This window comes from Haliotis rubra, unplaced genomic scaffold, assembly GCF_003918875.1.
Source record: "Haliotis rubra isolate DU_JTF1 unplaced genomic scaffold, ASM391887v1 Scf229, whole genome shotgun sequence".
NCBI lineage: Eukaryota > Metazoa > Mollusca > Gastropoda > Lepetellida > Haliotidae > Haliotis > Haliotis rubra.
Genome location: NW_025766325.1, coordinates 422401 through 439784, shown reverse-complemented (window position 1 = coordinate 439784; position 17384 = coordinate 422401). Strand labels below are relative to the sequence as shown.

The window sequence follows — 17384 nt, the reverse complement described above, 5'->3', positions numbered from 1 at the left end:
GGGTAACAACAAGTACCAGGCAGGGTATCAACAAGTACCAGGCAGGGTATCAACAAGTACCATCTAATACATAGAGAATACTACACAAGGTCTCATAACATATGAATTATACAAAACGAGTGTTCTTTCTATGGTATCTGACCAAGCGAAAGCGAGGTCAGGAACCATAGGAAGGTCACGAGATTCATATAACTCGTATGTTATGAGACCAAGTGTGGTATTTTATTTATTACCCACGTCTTACATTCATTAAATTGACAAAATAGTGTATTTTTGTTATTTTTATGGTTTCAAATCAAAACTGGTTTCATAAAGAGGTTGCGGAAGAATGTTGTTCTGTAGTACACTTTTTATTACACTGTAATACACAATGCATTTAAATTGTAGAATGAATGAATTCACGTGTTTGTTATGAATGAAAAAGTCGTTACGTCACAATGTGACCTAATTGTGAGGTCATCGATTATCCAATCAAATCGTTAGAATCTAAGGTCAAGTCGTTACGACACAGGGTAACGCCATACGACACTTGTGTGAGGTAAAAGATTAGTATGCAACTACCCATACGCTGACCACGTAGGTGATAAACAGGACTACTGATCTTGCACAGTCCTTTTTCAAAAAATGCATTGTGTAATTCTAGCTTTTAACTTGGCAAGCTGTGCCAATTTACACTAATTTTGTATGTGGGGTACTCAAAGTCCCTGACTTAGACAACAAGTTGACAGAGCACAAGCTGATAGACTTCCATATTTGCGGCAGCTGCAGGCGCCGAGTGGGTTAGCTCACTGACAACAGCTGCATGGCAGAAATTCAATGTGGTGATTTGAGTTACTTAGAAATATCAGTGTATAAGCAACTCATTGCCAGCAGAATGATTTAAACTGTCAGTGCAATATCAAATTGCTTTCAATACTATATCCATGGAAATAATTTTTTAAAAAGCCTAAAGATGTAACTTGAGGCAACTAGTATAATTTTGAAATAATATAAAATACTCAAAGAGTAATCAATCTGCCAAAATCTAATAGTTGGCCTTCATGCAACCGAGTCAGCAAGTCTTTTACAAGAAACATGAGTTCTTGTAGATCCTTTTTTAATGACCTGTGAAGATCCGGGTTAGAATTGATCTTCAGTAACCCATGCTTGTCGTAAGAGGCAGCTAATGGGATCGGGTGGTCAGGCTTGCTGACTTGGTTGACACATGTCATTGTATTCTAATTGCGTAGATCCATGCTCATGCTGTTGATCACTGGATTGTCTGGTCCAGACTTGATTATTTACAGACCGCCGCCACCATATAGCTGGTATATTGTGGAGTGCTGCGTTAAACTAAAACTCACTCCCTCACTCACTCCTTTTTTAATACAGCTCTCAGTGTGTATGAAAATAACCAAGTATGATGAGCCATCTTACCTCTTAGCCTTTTCTGCTACATCACAGATGGAAATGTTTCCCCACTGTGTGAAGTACACGGACAGGTCCTCTTCAGAGACATAGAGAGGTATGTCAGTCACATACAACGTGTGCTCTTCTAAGGACTACAACAGAGAAATATGGAGCTTAAAATTTTAGAATGCAGTCAGAGATTTAATACTTATCATCACATCCACATTGCCTCATCCATATAGTGACGAACAGATTTTGCTACTTTTTCAGATTAAAACTATCAGGACTTGTTCACTCACTGTTCAATGCCACACTCAGCAGTATTCCAGCTACACAAAAGCAGTTCTTAAATTAGTGAGTCTGGACCAAACAATCTAGTGACTGATATCATGAACACTGACCTCAACAATTAGGAAACAATGACATGCTTGTCACATATTCTGACCATCCATTCAAGTTGTCACCTCTTATTTCAACACACTGTTAACTTTTTCTAGGTTGCATAATACATTCCAACTTTCACTTCCCCTAAGATCTTTGTTTTGTGCTACAGATAGAATCAGGTTTTAATGAGACTGGACAGTGTTTCAGCCATAACATAGCATCAAAACTTGACACTGGTGGAAAGCTGAAGCTGTCAGTGAAATATGTAACATTTATGATAAGATTGATATTTTATACTTATCCTGGCTCATGCTTATTGTATTTATATCACTTCTCCTTTCGACAGTTAAGTGGAAACTTGAATCCTATTCAATTCCCTGAAGCAATCATACAATCACTCACCCAGAGTTGCCTCCCTTATTCCCGCCAAAATGGTTCCACGTGACCTGAGCCTAGCTCTCATCATTCTCTCCAAAATTTAAGCCCGCATTGGCATTGTGACTTACAGGGAAACCATTAATGCTGAGAGGAGACGGACGGGAGGGCTTATCAAATGAGTCAGGATAAGTATAAAATATCAATTTTATCATAATTATTACACATTTTTCCTTATCCTGACTCATGCTTATTGCTTATCGAATCCGACGGAATAAGTGGTGGGCCAGCCACCTACGGGATTCACTGTGGCTGTCTATATACAGTCTGATCGTATACCCAATAGGAACTCTTGTTGCGGCCTTCAAGTTGTCTCAATGTCATATTTGGGGGACCACCTTCTCTTTACTCATTAAGAGAATTATATCTTAGAGATTTTGTGGATTTAGATAATCTAGTAATGTTCAGCGACTAGATATTTTAGAACCACCCATATATTAAGGTAAGGACTATTACCGAAACAGGAATCGCAACCTATAAGTTAAGTAAGCGCTATTACTTAACAGAGTTTATATCACTCAAGCTCTGACTTTTCAAGTAAGACAGGTGGACATGGACTCTCTGCTGGTGTCAATGGGCCAGTTGCCCAGCATCAACGGTCAGCATGATCAGGGTAGGTTTCTCAATGTCTGGCTGGAATCGTGAGTTGTTGAGCCTCTACAAGTGGATCGCACTGGTGAATGCCTGATACATCCTTTGAAGCAATATCTCATAGATAGTGATTAGCAAACACTGTGTCGGATTTCTAAAAGCAGCCTTCCATGATGGATGATAATGAGCAATTCCCATGTAGTGCGCGAGTCGATGCTAATGCTCTAACTTTGTCTGGGTTAGATATTCTAGGGGGATCTAGTCCCGCTGCTTTGTAGGCTCGTAATATGACTGCTCTGATCCAGAATGAGATTGTGGTTCGAGAGACCTCAATATTCGTTGCGGGTGATAATGGAATGAAGAAATGTTTGAACTTTCTCCTTCTTGTAGCAGTCCATTGTAAGTAGGTTTTTAGAGCTCTGACTGAGCACAGGGACAAGTCTCCTGTGTCTCGATGTCCGAAGACTGATGACCATGTTGGCACATGAAATTGACCATCTGGTTGACCAGGTAGTTGAGTCCCATCTTAGACCCAGGTGGACTGCAGCATGTTCTCTTGTGTCGAATCTTGTTCGTCCAAAGTTGAAAGCATGTATTTCTGACATCTTTGCTGCTATAGCTAAGGCAAGGAGAAATATTGTTTTCTGAGTTAACAACTAAAAGGTTTGTAGTCGTTGCTGGTGGGATGTTGCAGCACTATATTGTGATCCCCAACTTAGGCTCTAAATCACTGCTGTTGATCATCTAGTTAAAATTATCTCAGTGGTGCAACAAGTTTAGGTACTTTGGTGAGTTTAACTCCCATGTACATCGTGATAACTGAGCTGAACACCGCCAAATATGTCTCTAACTGTTGAACGGCGTGAGCAGCTGTGCAAATGTAAAAGCAGCTTACTGGTGAGGCGAACTTTGCAATTTGATGATTGAAGCGTGTCGCATATAGATCTATGAGCCTGACATCGATGCATGTTCTATTTATAGCAGGACTGGTTCCCTGTAGCATAGAAGTGACAAATTCTTGTCAAGGCTAGATACTGGAACAGAGTTGTATACTGTTTCTCAGGCTGTAGATGAAGTATTCCCACGTAGAACAGGTTTATTTACAAACCAGTGGGCTTGCTGACACGTCATCTGCGAGTCCTGGGCCAATAAGCTTCCAAGCATGTGATGTCACTGGTGTTCTAACAATCAGTCGGTCTATATCTTTATCTACTATCCAGTAGGTGTCCTGTTAAGAGTTGGTGAAACTATCGGTAAACCATTCAGTATCCAAGATAAGACTTCAGAATCTGTGAGATAGTTGAATCCTCCCATTCATGGACACTAGTATCTGAGGCCGGTGCTTCCTCATGGAAGGAGTCGTTGATAGATTCCGTAGGAATAGAATGGTTTATCGGCTGTTGTATCCCCGTTGAACGCTGTCGTAGCACATCTAAAACTACTTGTTGTGTGACCTTCGCATCAAAGTCCTGGTCCAACAGCAGGTTAGTATCACCCTGAGGGTTCACACAAGCGTGTAATGTAGCCATGATACTTCGCTGATGACGTTGATTAATAATAGTAGTTGTTGCGTACAAGAGTTCATGAATGCTATATCTCAGTACCGGTAGAGTCAAAGTAGTGTGCCTGCTGTCTGACTGGTTCAAGTATCCCTTTTTTATTTTATGACTGAGGGGTTTCTCAAACGCTGACGGTGTATACAAACGTCTGCGTTGAGATGAGTGTTTCCTACTCACCGTTGAAACCGTTGATGATTGTTTCTGTGAACTACGGATCGTGAACCCTGTAGAGATAATAGTAGTCGTCTTCTACGAAATACTCCCCATGATGATTTGTAGTTTGAGAGACGAAGTAGAGTGACTGCTAACTGACTGGTTCGCAGACCCTTTCACGAACTGTGTAGATATAATAGTGGAGCACGTAGACTGCGGGGACGCTGGCTGATTATCAATAGAGGGGTTTGTGAACCCTGACGTCGTAGATGAAGATCTGCGATGAGAAGAGGGTTTTCTTCTCGATAACGACGCCGTAGAAGATTGTTTCTCCAAACCCTGTAGAGGTAGTAGTAGTCGTCTTTTGTGAAGTAGTCAAAATGATTTGTGGTTTGAGACCCGGTGGCATTGCATCAACTTCATCCCTCACCGTTAAGGCATTCGCTATTGAAATAGGTACATTCATGGACTTCGTATATCTCTTTGTTGATGACTTCTTAGATGACACAGAATACCCCTTCTTCTTCGCCAGGCGTTGTAGTTCAGTCTCCTCACAACTAGGAGGCTTCATCTTAGAGATAGATTGCCCAGTTGTCTTTGTAAGAGCAAACTGGGCAGACACAATAGTGGTGAAGTACTGCTGCTATGCTGAGTGCACTGATGTAGAGTGACTGGTCAACTGTGTAGCTGCCGCATGATGACTCTACGTAGAGGGGTTCGCGAACCTGTTCACAAAAGTTGAGTGACGAGAGTAGAATGCGTAGAAGCTGGCTACCTGCTAGTGTAGAGGTTTGGGAACCCTTATGGAATAGTGTGAGGCACTGTCTAATCTACGTAGAGGGGTTCACAAAACCTTCAATGAACTGTCTAGAAACATGGGTATCATCAGTAGACTGAGATGAAGCTGGTTGATTATTTACCAATGGGTTCGCGAACCCTTTCGTGAACCATGTAGAGACGTGTAAAGCACTCGACAGAGGCGACTGGTTGATTGTTGACTGACAGGTTCAGGAACCCTTCCACAAATCATGTAGAACTGATCGATGGGTTCGGGAACAGTTGATGGTTGCATTAGCGAACCAAGGTTCGCAAACCCCCGAGGCATTAAATGTTGTCGTCTGCTGTGAAGTTATCACAGTTACCTGCGGTTCGAGAACCGCTGGTGATATCTCTATATCATCTAATGCTGTCAAGGTATTCTCCAATGATGTAGTCTCACTGAGAGACTTTGTTGGTCTAGTAGATCTAGATGAATGAGATGATGATGTTGTCTTTGACGTAGTAGATTTCTTAGATCACGCAGATGATCTCTTTTTCTTAACCAGCCTCTGTAGTTCAGTCTCCTCCTTAAGAGGGGAATCTGTAAGAGAGACCCCAGAGGGAATCTCCAAACACATTTCCAAACAACTCACACTCAGATCGTGTAGCTGTCTCTGTAAGAGCGACAGAGACAGGAGAGACCCTGGTGAGAAACTCCAAAATGTTTCAAGCAGCTCATACTCACAACCAGATATCTGAGACTAGTGAGAGCCACCCTTATCCGCAGCTACCCTTCTGTCACGCCTGTTTTCATGACCTTATATTATATTTATAAAATTGCAATTGTGATAAGAGTGCACAATATTTATAACATGAGACAAAGGAGCCCGAATTGTTGACACAGGAAAGACACTCAGGTTGTGGATCAGCCGCTGATATACGTAGCCTGCATTGTTTACATACTACCATGTGTAGACAGTCATCTAAAATAAAGTGTGAAAAATACAAAAATTAGTGAATATTAAGAAGTAAATTAATACATCGTAATGATTATAGATAGTATCTAAATACAGTTCATGGCCTTAATTTGAATAACTATGCCGAAATAGGAAGGACATTAGCCACAAAAAGGACCCATAATGACCGCCCAACTGTATGCTTGGGCGATGAAGGAGAGAGTGATGAGAGCTAGGCTCAAGTCATGTGGACCACTTTGGATGGAATTAGGGAGGCAAATCTGGGTGAATGATTGTACAAACGCTTCAGGGAATTGAATAGGATTCAAGTTTCCAATTAACCGTCGAAAGGAGAAGTGAGATGAGCAATAAGCATGAGTCAGAATAAGCAAAAATTACAACCTTGCAGAAACATGATCATGGCTGTGGTACTGACAAAGCAAACCTGACACTAATCAGATATTCCAAACACCCGACCCGCAGGCCCTTTCACTGTTTAGGAGGTAAATCTCAATGTTGAGGATAGTAGTTAGTCTTCCATGTACAAGAACGAATAAATACCATGTTTGTTTCATAGAAATACATACCCTTTTAACATGTTCATTCGTTTTTGGATCTGAAAAAACAGAAAGTCAGTTGATTCATTTATTCAGCAGTTCATGGTATACATTATTTGAACCCGCAACAAGGACTGCATATTTCAAAGAATCCACACCCCCATATTACTTCGCCCATGAAATCATTTTCAATCACATTTACTTCAACTAGATTGCAAAACTGAGTGATTTCCCTTTACCAGATGCCCTTCAAAGAGTGTTGTCTCAAGAGGATCTATCTGAAGATGTTCCACTTTAACACACCGTAGGAAAGTGTACACATGGACATCATTACCAGGGAAAAACATTATTAGACATTTGAGATATTATATTTTGGATACATTCAAAACATATATTTTCTTTGAAAATGTACATTTGTTCTTACTGGTGTTTGGTTTTATAATAATTGTATATAATTTTGTTTAACATTTTGCTATTTTTTTAGAGGGGATGTTGTCTAAAAGTCGCCCATATATTCCTCATAGATCATATCAAGAGCTATAAATATACACTTGATATCTTCAGTGTCTACATTTTTACAGCCTGAAATATAATATCTCAAATATCTATAATAATGTGTTTAACACAAAATGCTACACTGAATGCATGAAACAAACTGACCGTTAGCAGAGCAACTCTGGAATGGTGTGTTCAAAGATCACATATACTCTAAGGTGGTACAAATACATAAATCATTAATTGGCATCGTTACAAATGATACCCCCGTCGTTAGAACTACTCAGTTAGATTTTTAACAAACTTAAATCAACCTTTTTGACAACAGTGCACAATTCTCATCTGCGAACGAAATTTCAACCAATCAAAGGGGCGCGTCTCCATGATGTAATGTGAGGAATAGATATGAGGGCCGATGTAGAATTCATGTGCATTTCAGGGGGTAAATTATCTTCTTTACAGGTTTGTATAAACCTGAAATCCTGACAATTGTTGTGAAAAATGAAAGCTATATGTTCTCACAATCTACTGTCATTTAATTTGCCTAGCTTCCGAGTTACAACTTGTTTTCACAGACGATTCTGTCAAAATTGCTTGGTGTCATTAGGCCTTATTTGTGCGAGCCAGACACTAGTGATAGTGAAAACGATGATCAGCCTTGCTCATCACGGTTACGGTTAATTTCTTCAACCTAAACAGTGCAACATTAGGAAGGGTGGATGCCCATCAGATGCAGTTATTTGAAAATATCCCTGGTAGTTCTTGTCTGATTGTAATACATTATCAAAGCAGTGTGGGCTTTTTCAGGTTTTCTAATGCCTGGATGGTATAATGATGGATCCAAATTGATCCCATTTATGTGCATTTTTTACCTCGATATTTAATCATGTCATGTAAAAATATGACATCTATTACGTATGATATTAAAAATTGACATTTGATTTATTTAAATCTGTAAACTAAACAAGAAGACAAAGTCATCAATATCCCCGCAATGGCAACATACTCTTCATGAATATGTCTACGAGTTATGATTATGTCAAATGTTTTGGCATGTACATAGCTAAGTGTAAGGTGAGTACTGAAAGGTTTCAAAGTTCTGCTCCAGAAAGGAGCACTATCACCAAATTCAGCTGAAGCCAAAATTGTTGCTATGGAAACACAAAAAAAACATTTTATTCAGAAATCCAAAACTAGCAAAAGGCACCAGTTCACCACTAGACCTACCTATGCATGAAATTTCGTGATGGAACAGTGAACAGTTTTAAGTTCTGCTGCGGAAAAGAGCACTACCACCAATTTCAGTTAAAGTGAAAATTGTTGCCATGGAAACACCAAAAATATTTTATTCAGAAATCTAAAACTACCAAAAGGCACCAGTAGACCACCTGATCTATCTATGTGCACGCACAGACAGTCCATTTTAATACCCCCCACAAAATGCAAACAGCAGATCACAGACGGCTTGCAGAGGGAGGGAGTCAATGACCTGTAACAGCGGCAGTGTTAAGTCATAAAGGTAAATGCACGTGCAGTTCATGATAGTTACCTGTGCACAGTGTTAGATCGTTTGGATCATTCACATTGACTACTTCTAGCTGTCATCATGAAAGCTTATTCAGATGATGCTAAACGTTTAATTAGAAATGTGTTGAATTGTTTTTTAAAAGAGAGCAAACGTAGCAAGCCAATTTATAAGGTGTCGGACTACATGAAACGTACAATTTTTGCTCTTGGCATGAAAAAGAACATCATGCTAAAAATTGTGAAAAGTAAACCAACAACCAATAAACAAAACCTTGTACAAAAAGGTAGGCACCCAAAGTTAGATTCTTGTGACATCAGGGTCATCAGCATAGCTGACCTACATTGACGAACGTTGACCTTTATGACCCAACACTGCCGCTGTTACAGGTCATCGGCTCCCTCCCTCTGCAAGCCTTCTGCGTTCTGCTGTTTATTTTGTTGACAGTTACATAGACAGATTCTTTAATACAAATGCATAAAATCGGTGATTTACAATGTGATTAGGTTGTCTGACAAAACATCCACTTGCACAGTTTGAGATTGATTGGGTCATTGGATGAAGAGATATTTACCAAAAAACAGGTCCACATGCATTTCATGCCAAACTAAAGGGCATGTGTGCGAATTATGATTCCCATTGGCAATCTATAAACTGTCTAGATATTACAGTCCTGTTATAAATTCACTATGAGTATCAGCAGATCGCCTGCTTTTTATTAAGTTTCAAAATGCATACAAGTATGATAATAAACTAGTTAGGATTATAAGATCAAATATAAAGACGTACATTGACTAGTATCTACATACTGGTGAGTGGACGCTAACCACGTGAATGTAGCCAGACATTTATCGCACAGTATTGTCACCCTTGTACATTGACTAGTATCTACATACTGGTGAGTGGACATTAACCACGTGAATGTAGCAAGAAATTTATCGCGCAATATTGTCACTTCGATCCCCCACCTCCCTTCCGTGGAAGAAATCGTTTTGTTACAGGTTGTTCCATGCAAAATCCATTTGGTCATGATTCAAATACATATTTAACAACGAGTAGAAAGTAGTTTTGATTTTCTAACTTGATGAAAACAAACCATAATCTCCAGACTTTAGCCCGTGACGTCACGATTTTTAAAAATGGCGGCGCCCTGTCACAAACATCTGCCAGTCTGAGAATAAATGCTATTTAGGTTTGTTTTAAAAGAGTTACAAAATCAAAACTACTTTCTACTGGTAGTAAAATATGTATTTGATTGATGGCCAATAGAATTTCGTATGACATAGTTTATAACATAACAATTATGTGGGTGGGTGGGTGTCAATGTAACACTACTTACAATATTATTGTCACTTTGACCACAACCTCGCTTCCAAGGAAGAAATCGTTATGTTACAAGTTGTGTCATGGAAAATCTTTTGGGTCATCAATAATATACATATTTTACTACAACTAGTAAGTAGTTTCTCTACGTGTTTCTGGATAACTTACCATTTTGTCGATCACGCTGGAATAAGAAACAAAGTTGTAATCAGAATTTTCAGTTTTGACAAAAGGAAAACCAGTAATCCCTTCATAATACATGTTGTCTAATGTCACTGTCACATTTGGCAGCCTGTCGTGGAAGTAACTGACTCTGTACCAGACTGACATCCTGGGGAACAAGCCATGTCTTTTAAATCAACTAACACCCTGAGTCTGACCACGTGATGTAAATCACCTCTTACAACAAGCAAAGGTTATAAGCAACCTACTTCATCCCAAAATCTCAAGCAAATAGTTGTCACAAACCAAAATTGTGCTTAATAATTCCACGAATAGTAAGTCCATACCAGGAAAATGGTTCCCCTCTAGGATGTGATGCAAGAATAGGATTCAAAAGTTCAAACTATAGGAAGGGACAACAAGCATTCAGTGCTGGCAACCCATTCTACAGAACCCTCAGGGAGACATGGGGACCTGTTGTACACGACAACCCACAGGGAGACAAGCATGGAGGACTGGGGACCTGTTGTACACCACAACCCACAGGGAGACAAGCATTGAGGACTGGGGACCTGTTGTACACCACAACCCACAGGGAGACAAGCATGGAGGACTGGGGACCTGTTGTACACCACAACCCACAGGGAGACAAGCATGGAGGACTGGGGACCTGTTGTACACCACAACCCACAGGGAGACAAGCATTGAGGACTGGGGACCTGTTGTACACCACAACCCACAGGGAGACAAGCATTGAGGACTGGGGACCTGTTGTACCACCACCAACACAGGGAGACAAGCATGGAGGACTGGGGACCTGTTGTACACCACAACCCACAGGGAGACAAGCATTGAGGACTGGGGACCTGTTGAACACCACAACCAACAAGGAGACAAGCAAGGAGGACTGGGGACCTGTTGTACACCACAACCCACAGGGAGACAAGCATGGAGGACTGGGGACCTGTTGTACACCACAACCAACAGGGAGACAAGCAAGGAGGACTGGGGACCTGTTGTACACCACAACCCACAGGGAGACAAGCATGGAGGACTGGGGACCTGTTGTACACCACAACCCACAGGGAGACAAGCATGGAGGACTGGGGACCTGTTGTACACCACAACCCACAGGGAGACAAGCATGGAGGACTGGGGACCTGTTGTACACCACAACCAACAGGGAGACAAGCATGGAGGACTGGGGACCTGTTGTACACCACAACCCACAGGGAGACAAGCATTGAGGACTGGGGACCTGTTGTACACCACAACCAACAGGGAGACAAGCAAGGAGGACTGGGGACCTGTTGTACACCACAACCCACTGGGAGACAAGCATGGAGGACTGGGGACCTGTTGTACACCACAACCAACAGGGAGACAAGCAAGGAGGACTGGGGACCTGTTGTACACCACAACCCACAGGGAGACATGGAGTGGAGGGACCTGTTGGACACCACACCACAACCCACAGGGAGACAAGCAAGGAGGACTGGGGACCAGTTGTACACCACAACCCACAGGGAGACAAGCATGGAGGACTGGGGACCTGTTGTACACCACAACCAACAGGGAGACAAGCAAGGAGGACTGGGGACCTGTTGTACACCACAACCCACAGGGGACAACATGGAGTGCTAGGGACCTGTTGTACACCACAACCCACAGGGAGACAAGCAAGGAGGACTGGGGACCTGTTGTACACCACAACCCACAGGGAGACAAGCATGGAGGACTGGGGACCTGTTGTACACCACAACCCACAGGGAGACAAGCATGGAGGACTGGGGACCTGTTGTACACCACAACCCACAGGGAGACAAGCATGGAGGACTGGGGACCTGTTGTACACCACAACCAACAGGGAGACAAGCAAGGAGGACTGGGGACCTGTTGTACACCACAACCCACAGGGAGACAAGCATGGAGGACTGAGGACCTGTTGTACACCACAACCCACAGGGAGACAAGCATGGAGGAGTGGGGACCTGTTGTACACCACAACCCACAGGGAGACAAGCATTGAGGACTGGGGACCTGTTGTACACCACAACCAACAGGGAGACAAGCATGGAGGACTGGGGACCTGTTGTAGACCACAACCCACAGGGAGACAAGCATTGAGGACTGGGGACCTGTTGTACACCACAACCAACAGGGAGACAAGCAAGGAGGACTGGGGACCTGTTGTACACCACAACCCACTGGGAGACAAGCATGGAGGACTGGGGACCTGTTGTACACCACAACCAACAGGGAGACAAGCAAGGAGGACTGGGGACCTGTTGTACACCACAACCCACAGGGAGACATGGAGTGCTAGGGACCTGTTGTACACCACAACCCACAGGGAGACAAGCAAGGAGGACTGGGGACCAGTTGTACACCACAACCCACAGGGAGACAAGCATGGAGGACTGGGGACCTGTTGTACACCACAACCAACAGGGAGACAAGCAAGGAGGACTGGGGACCTGTTGTACACCACAACCCACAGGGAGACATGGAGTGCTAGGGACCTGTTGTACACCACAACCCACAGGGAGACAAGCAAGGAGGACTGGGGACCTGTTGTACACCACAACCCACAGGGAGACAAGCATGGAGGACTGGGGACCTGTTGTACAACACAACCTACAGGGAGACAAGCATGGAGGACTAGGGACCTGTTCTACACCACAACCCACAGGGAGACAAGCAAGGAGGACTGGGGACCTGTTGTACACCACAACCACCAGGGAGACGAACAAGGAGGACTGGGGACCTGTTGTACACCACAACCCACAGGGGTACAAGCATGGAGGACTGGGGACCTGTTGTACACCACAACCACCAGGGAGACGAACAAGGAGGACTGGGGACCTGTTGTACACCGCAACCTACAGGGAGACAAGCATGAAGGACTGGGGACCTGTTGTACACCACAACCCACTGGGAGACAAGCATGGAGGACTGGGGACCTGTTGTACACCACAACCTACAGGGAGATATGCATGAAGGACTGGGGACCTGTTGTACACCACAACCCACTGGGAGACAAGCATGGAGGACTGGGGACTTGTTGTACACCACAACCCACAGGGAGACATGGAGTGAATTGGACCAGTTGTACACCACAACCTACAGGGAGACAAGCATGGAGGACTAGGGACCTGTTGTACACCACAACTCACTGGGAGACAAGCATGGAGGACTGGGGACCTGTTGTACACCACAACCTACAGGGAGACAAGCATGAAAGACTGGAGACCTGTTGTACACCACAACCCACTGGGAGACAAGCATGGAGGACTGGGGACCTGTTGTACACCACAACCCACAGGGAGACATGGAGTGAATTGGACCAGTTGTACACCACAACCTACAGGGAGACAAGCATTGAGGACTAGGGACCTGTTGTACACCACAACCCACTGGGAGACAAGCATGAAGGACTGAGGACCTGCTGTACACTACAAGCCACAGGAAGACAAGCATGGAGGACTGGGGACCTGTTGTACACCACAACACACAGGGAGACAAGCAAGGAGGACTGGGGACCTGCTCTACACCACAACCCACAGGGGTACAAGCATGGAGGACTGGGGACCTGTTGTACACCACAACTCGTTGGGAGACAAGCATGGAGGACTAGGGACCTGTTGTACACAACCCACAGGGAGACAACGAAGGTGTACAGGGTACCTGAGCTGCATATCCCCCAGGTTAGCAAGCTAGAAGTACAGGGACCTAATCTAAGAGAGACAAATCATGACATCTACTTGATAGTATATACACATATACAAGTATGTTTGAGCTCACCGTCACAATGACCTGCTTCTTGTGGATGAAGTGTGGTCGAGCAGCAAAAGCAGCCTCAGCAGCCTCTTCGTTGACAAACTGCACCATGCCTGATCCTGAAGGCCTGAATTACAATGGTAGGTGTAAGTTTCTTACATCTATTACCAATCTGCAGGCTGCTAAATTATCAAATCTGCCCACATGAAAAATCCTGCTGTTTCAGACAGTGTTGACTTCGGTCCCATTTTAACCTAAAGCAGATATTTTTCCTGCCTCATGCCACAAATATGTCAAATGAAAACACAAAATTGGAAACTGTATTACTTTAATATCTTTCTGATCTTACACGCACGCACGCACACACTAATTAATTAATTACTCATGAGTCTAATTCTATATTCATATTAAGCAAAGTTTTAATGTAATGTAACATTTCAAACAAACAAACCAAAAAGGAATATTTATTTCACAAAGTAAATGTTTTGGAAAGCATCCTGACCCTAATATGAAGGGTGTAAGAGGGTGAAATACTTCATAAACATGGTAAACAGGATAAATAGAGTCAAGTTGACCACCATTCAAATTTAGTTTACAGTGAGTTTAGTTTTACACCCCTTTTAGCAATATTCCAGCAAACATCATTGTGCTGGACATTAGAAATGGGTTTCACACATTGTACCCATGTGGGGAATCAAACCATTTTTTCTACATAACAAGTGAATGGTTTAACCACTGGGCTACCCTACCATCCCAGCCTAGTATACTGGACAAAAAACAAAACAAAAACATTAACTCCAAGGTTATCCTCATTAACATCAGCACATCAAGGGGTGAGTGAGTGAGTGAGTATGGTTTTCTGGCACTTTTAGCAATATTCCAGCAATATATATTCCTGCGTCCTATACGCATTAAACTTGACAACAGACACAATGAAATTGATTTTGATCAAGCAACAATAAGTAATCACTGAGACTGCTACAAGCCGGTTTATGGTATCATTTGCAATGTAATTTCTGTAATGACGTGATGATTATGATACAAAATACAATAACAGTAACTGAATTAGAAGAACATTACAACATAGTATTAATATTAATATTTTAGTGTCTGGGACCCCCATTTTGTTGTCCACAATCCCTGAAAATTAAGAGTATGAGTCCCGGAGACCCTCAAGTACAAGACTCAAGGTAAATCCCTGAAATAACATGGGGACTGAACGTTGTCTACAGCATGTTGAGCTAATGCTTTAACCACTAGGCTAACACATGCAAAGAAAGTCTTGTCATTTCATATAAACGTAGACAGTGTGCGCAATAGCTTCCTGTCCACATGCCAATGCCAAGCAAATTTTCTATCAGGATAACATAAGCAACTGCTTTTGATGGATCACAGTTACACCTGTTTATATTATCTAGGACCTGATTTGCAGTTTGAGTTGTCTTTATTGTAACATATGCAGAATCAGATTCCTGGCAAAGTATATTGTCATATATAAGACCCGTAAGCAGCTCACGGCACTTCGCAAGACCTTAGTACTGACAAATGTTTCATTATTTTCAAATGGTTTCATGGTTGTCAGTTGACAGTAAGGAACCGATAATCCTTGCAGGAAAAACAAATTTCCGATCTAACAAACCCCAAATTAGCCAACTATGACGACTGTCAACAGCATGGTTGTACACTTGGTCCGGTCTAGGAAGTGGCATTTGTGGCAATCTGTAACCAGAACTGGTTGATGAATCTTCGCTTGTCACTGGAAATCTGGTATCAGAAGTAAGCTCAATCCTGTCTCATATATTGAAAGTTGGCACACGCAAAGGGAACTGGGAACCTACCTAGTACCAGAAGTAGCCACTCTTGAGACTTACAGGCCCTAATTCAGCTAGTGAAATTTGAAAATAGCCAGTAAATTTACAGGCAAGGATGTTATCTATTACTATTTCACTCATTTTAATGCAGATTCTGAGTGACTTTTCATGCAGTCTGTTCCTAAGTTGTACTCACTTTCCTACAGCGTTAGTCAACACATGAAACTTCATCAGGTCCCCAAACTTGACGAAGTACTTGAACAGGTCAGATGTTGTCGTCTTCAGCATCAGGTTGAAGACAAAAAATGTCCTTGACTTATCAGCCGCATCAGTCTACAGCAAATGAAAGGATAGAAAGTTGTATGAATAGATGAATGGGCGGAAGGATTGTATGTTTGTGTGTTGTTTAACGCCACACTCAGCAATATTCCAGCAGGCAATAAATAATCATGTCTTGAACAGACAATTCAGTCATCAACATGATGGCCATCTATCAAAGCAACTGGGGTACAGTGATCATGATATGTGTCAACTAAGACAATAATGAATACACAACAAGGAACAAGACAAAAAGCGTGACCACCCTAACCTCGCCTCCTACGCCAAGCATGGGTTGCTAATGACCAATTCTACCCTGGATCTTCACGGGTTTATACTGGTATGTGGACAAGTGTGGTATGTAATGTAGAACAACAACTGATGTCGAAATAGTTGGAATCCCAAGAGTAACAGTATGGAAATGCTTAGTGTTAATCATGAAACGGCAGGTTCAACCGCTCTGAAAGAACTACCATCCCTCTAAACTCACCATTCCACACCTCCCGTCTGCATGCTGACCTTGACCCTTGACAGGAAAACCTCTGCAACAAACATCAAGATTGAAGATGACATTGCCTTGACAGCAATGTTACAAGTTACATATTTTGTAGTGGCTTGATATAACAGCAATATATATCACATCTATCAATCCTACAGTTTCTAAGATAAACAGTATCTCCCACAAGGAAAAAAACACTGACAGATAACACCTACCCTGTTCTAAAACATGACCTTTTGACATCAGGACCTCCAGTAAAATCTTCCCCTGAGTACTGTGCCGGCCGTTTAAAAGTCTGACCACCACCTGGCATGACTCGGGACATTGGCGGACGTTGGCGCCGATACATTGGCGGACGTTGGCGCCGATTCATGTTCATCATTAGAGGATCTATCTCAATCTCGCTGTACCGTTCATCAGGGGGGTTTCCACGTGCCTACAGTTGGGGATCGACCGCTGAAACCATAATCGATTTTTGAAGTCATCACTTGCTCGTAGAACAGCCAAGTGTGCGAGTTGCTTGTGTTAAATTGAAATTTCACTACACATACTTGTTGATTACCTGGCTGTTCAACCAGCAAGTGGTCCCCCTTGTAAAAAATAGCAAAAAGTGACAATAAAAATAATGATCATTTGTTAAACAACTTTATTATTCAGGTGAGCAATTCATCAGTCTCAAATGAAATCA

The 17384-nt window shown here is 42.5% G+C and overlaps 2 protein-coding genes across 3 annotated transcripts in view; both read right to left on the bottom strand.

The window, feature by feature from the left end:
* LOC124277860 overlaps positions 1-17384 on the bottom strand; it is a 186488-nt gene that overhangs the window by 50975 nt on the left and 118129 nt on the right. The window lies entirely within an intron of this gene.
* The window catches only part of LOC124277862 (polyadenylate-binding protein, cytoplasmic and nuclear-like), a 67650-nt gene that overhangs the window by 46005 nt on the left and 4261 nt on the right, over positions 1-17384 (bottom strand). For both annotated transcript variants that reach the window (XM_046713577.1, XM_046713578.1), the window contains exons 2-8: positions 16912-17152; positions 16688-16739; positions 16076-16212; positions 14093-14195; positions 10295-10310; positions 6814-6842; positions 1417-1541 (exon numbers count right to left, since the gene is read on the bottom strand). In XM_046713577.1, coding sequence (XP_046569533.1) covers positions 1417-1541; positions 6814-6842; positions 10295-10310; positions 14093-14195; positions 16076-16212; positions 16688-16739; positions 16912-17078 — 629 coding nt within the window. In that variant the 5' untranslated portion in view covers positions 17079-17152. The remainder of the gene's footprint in view (positions 1-1416; positions 1542-6813; positions 6843-10294; positions 10311-14092; positions 14196-16075; positions 16213-16687; positions 16740-16911; positions 17153-17384) is intronic.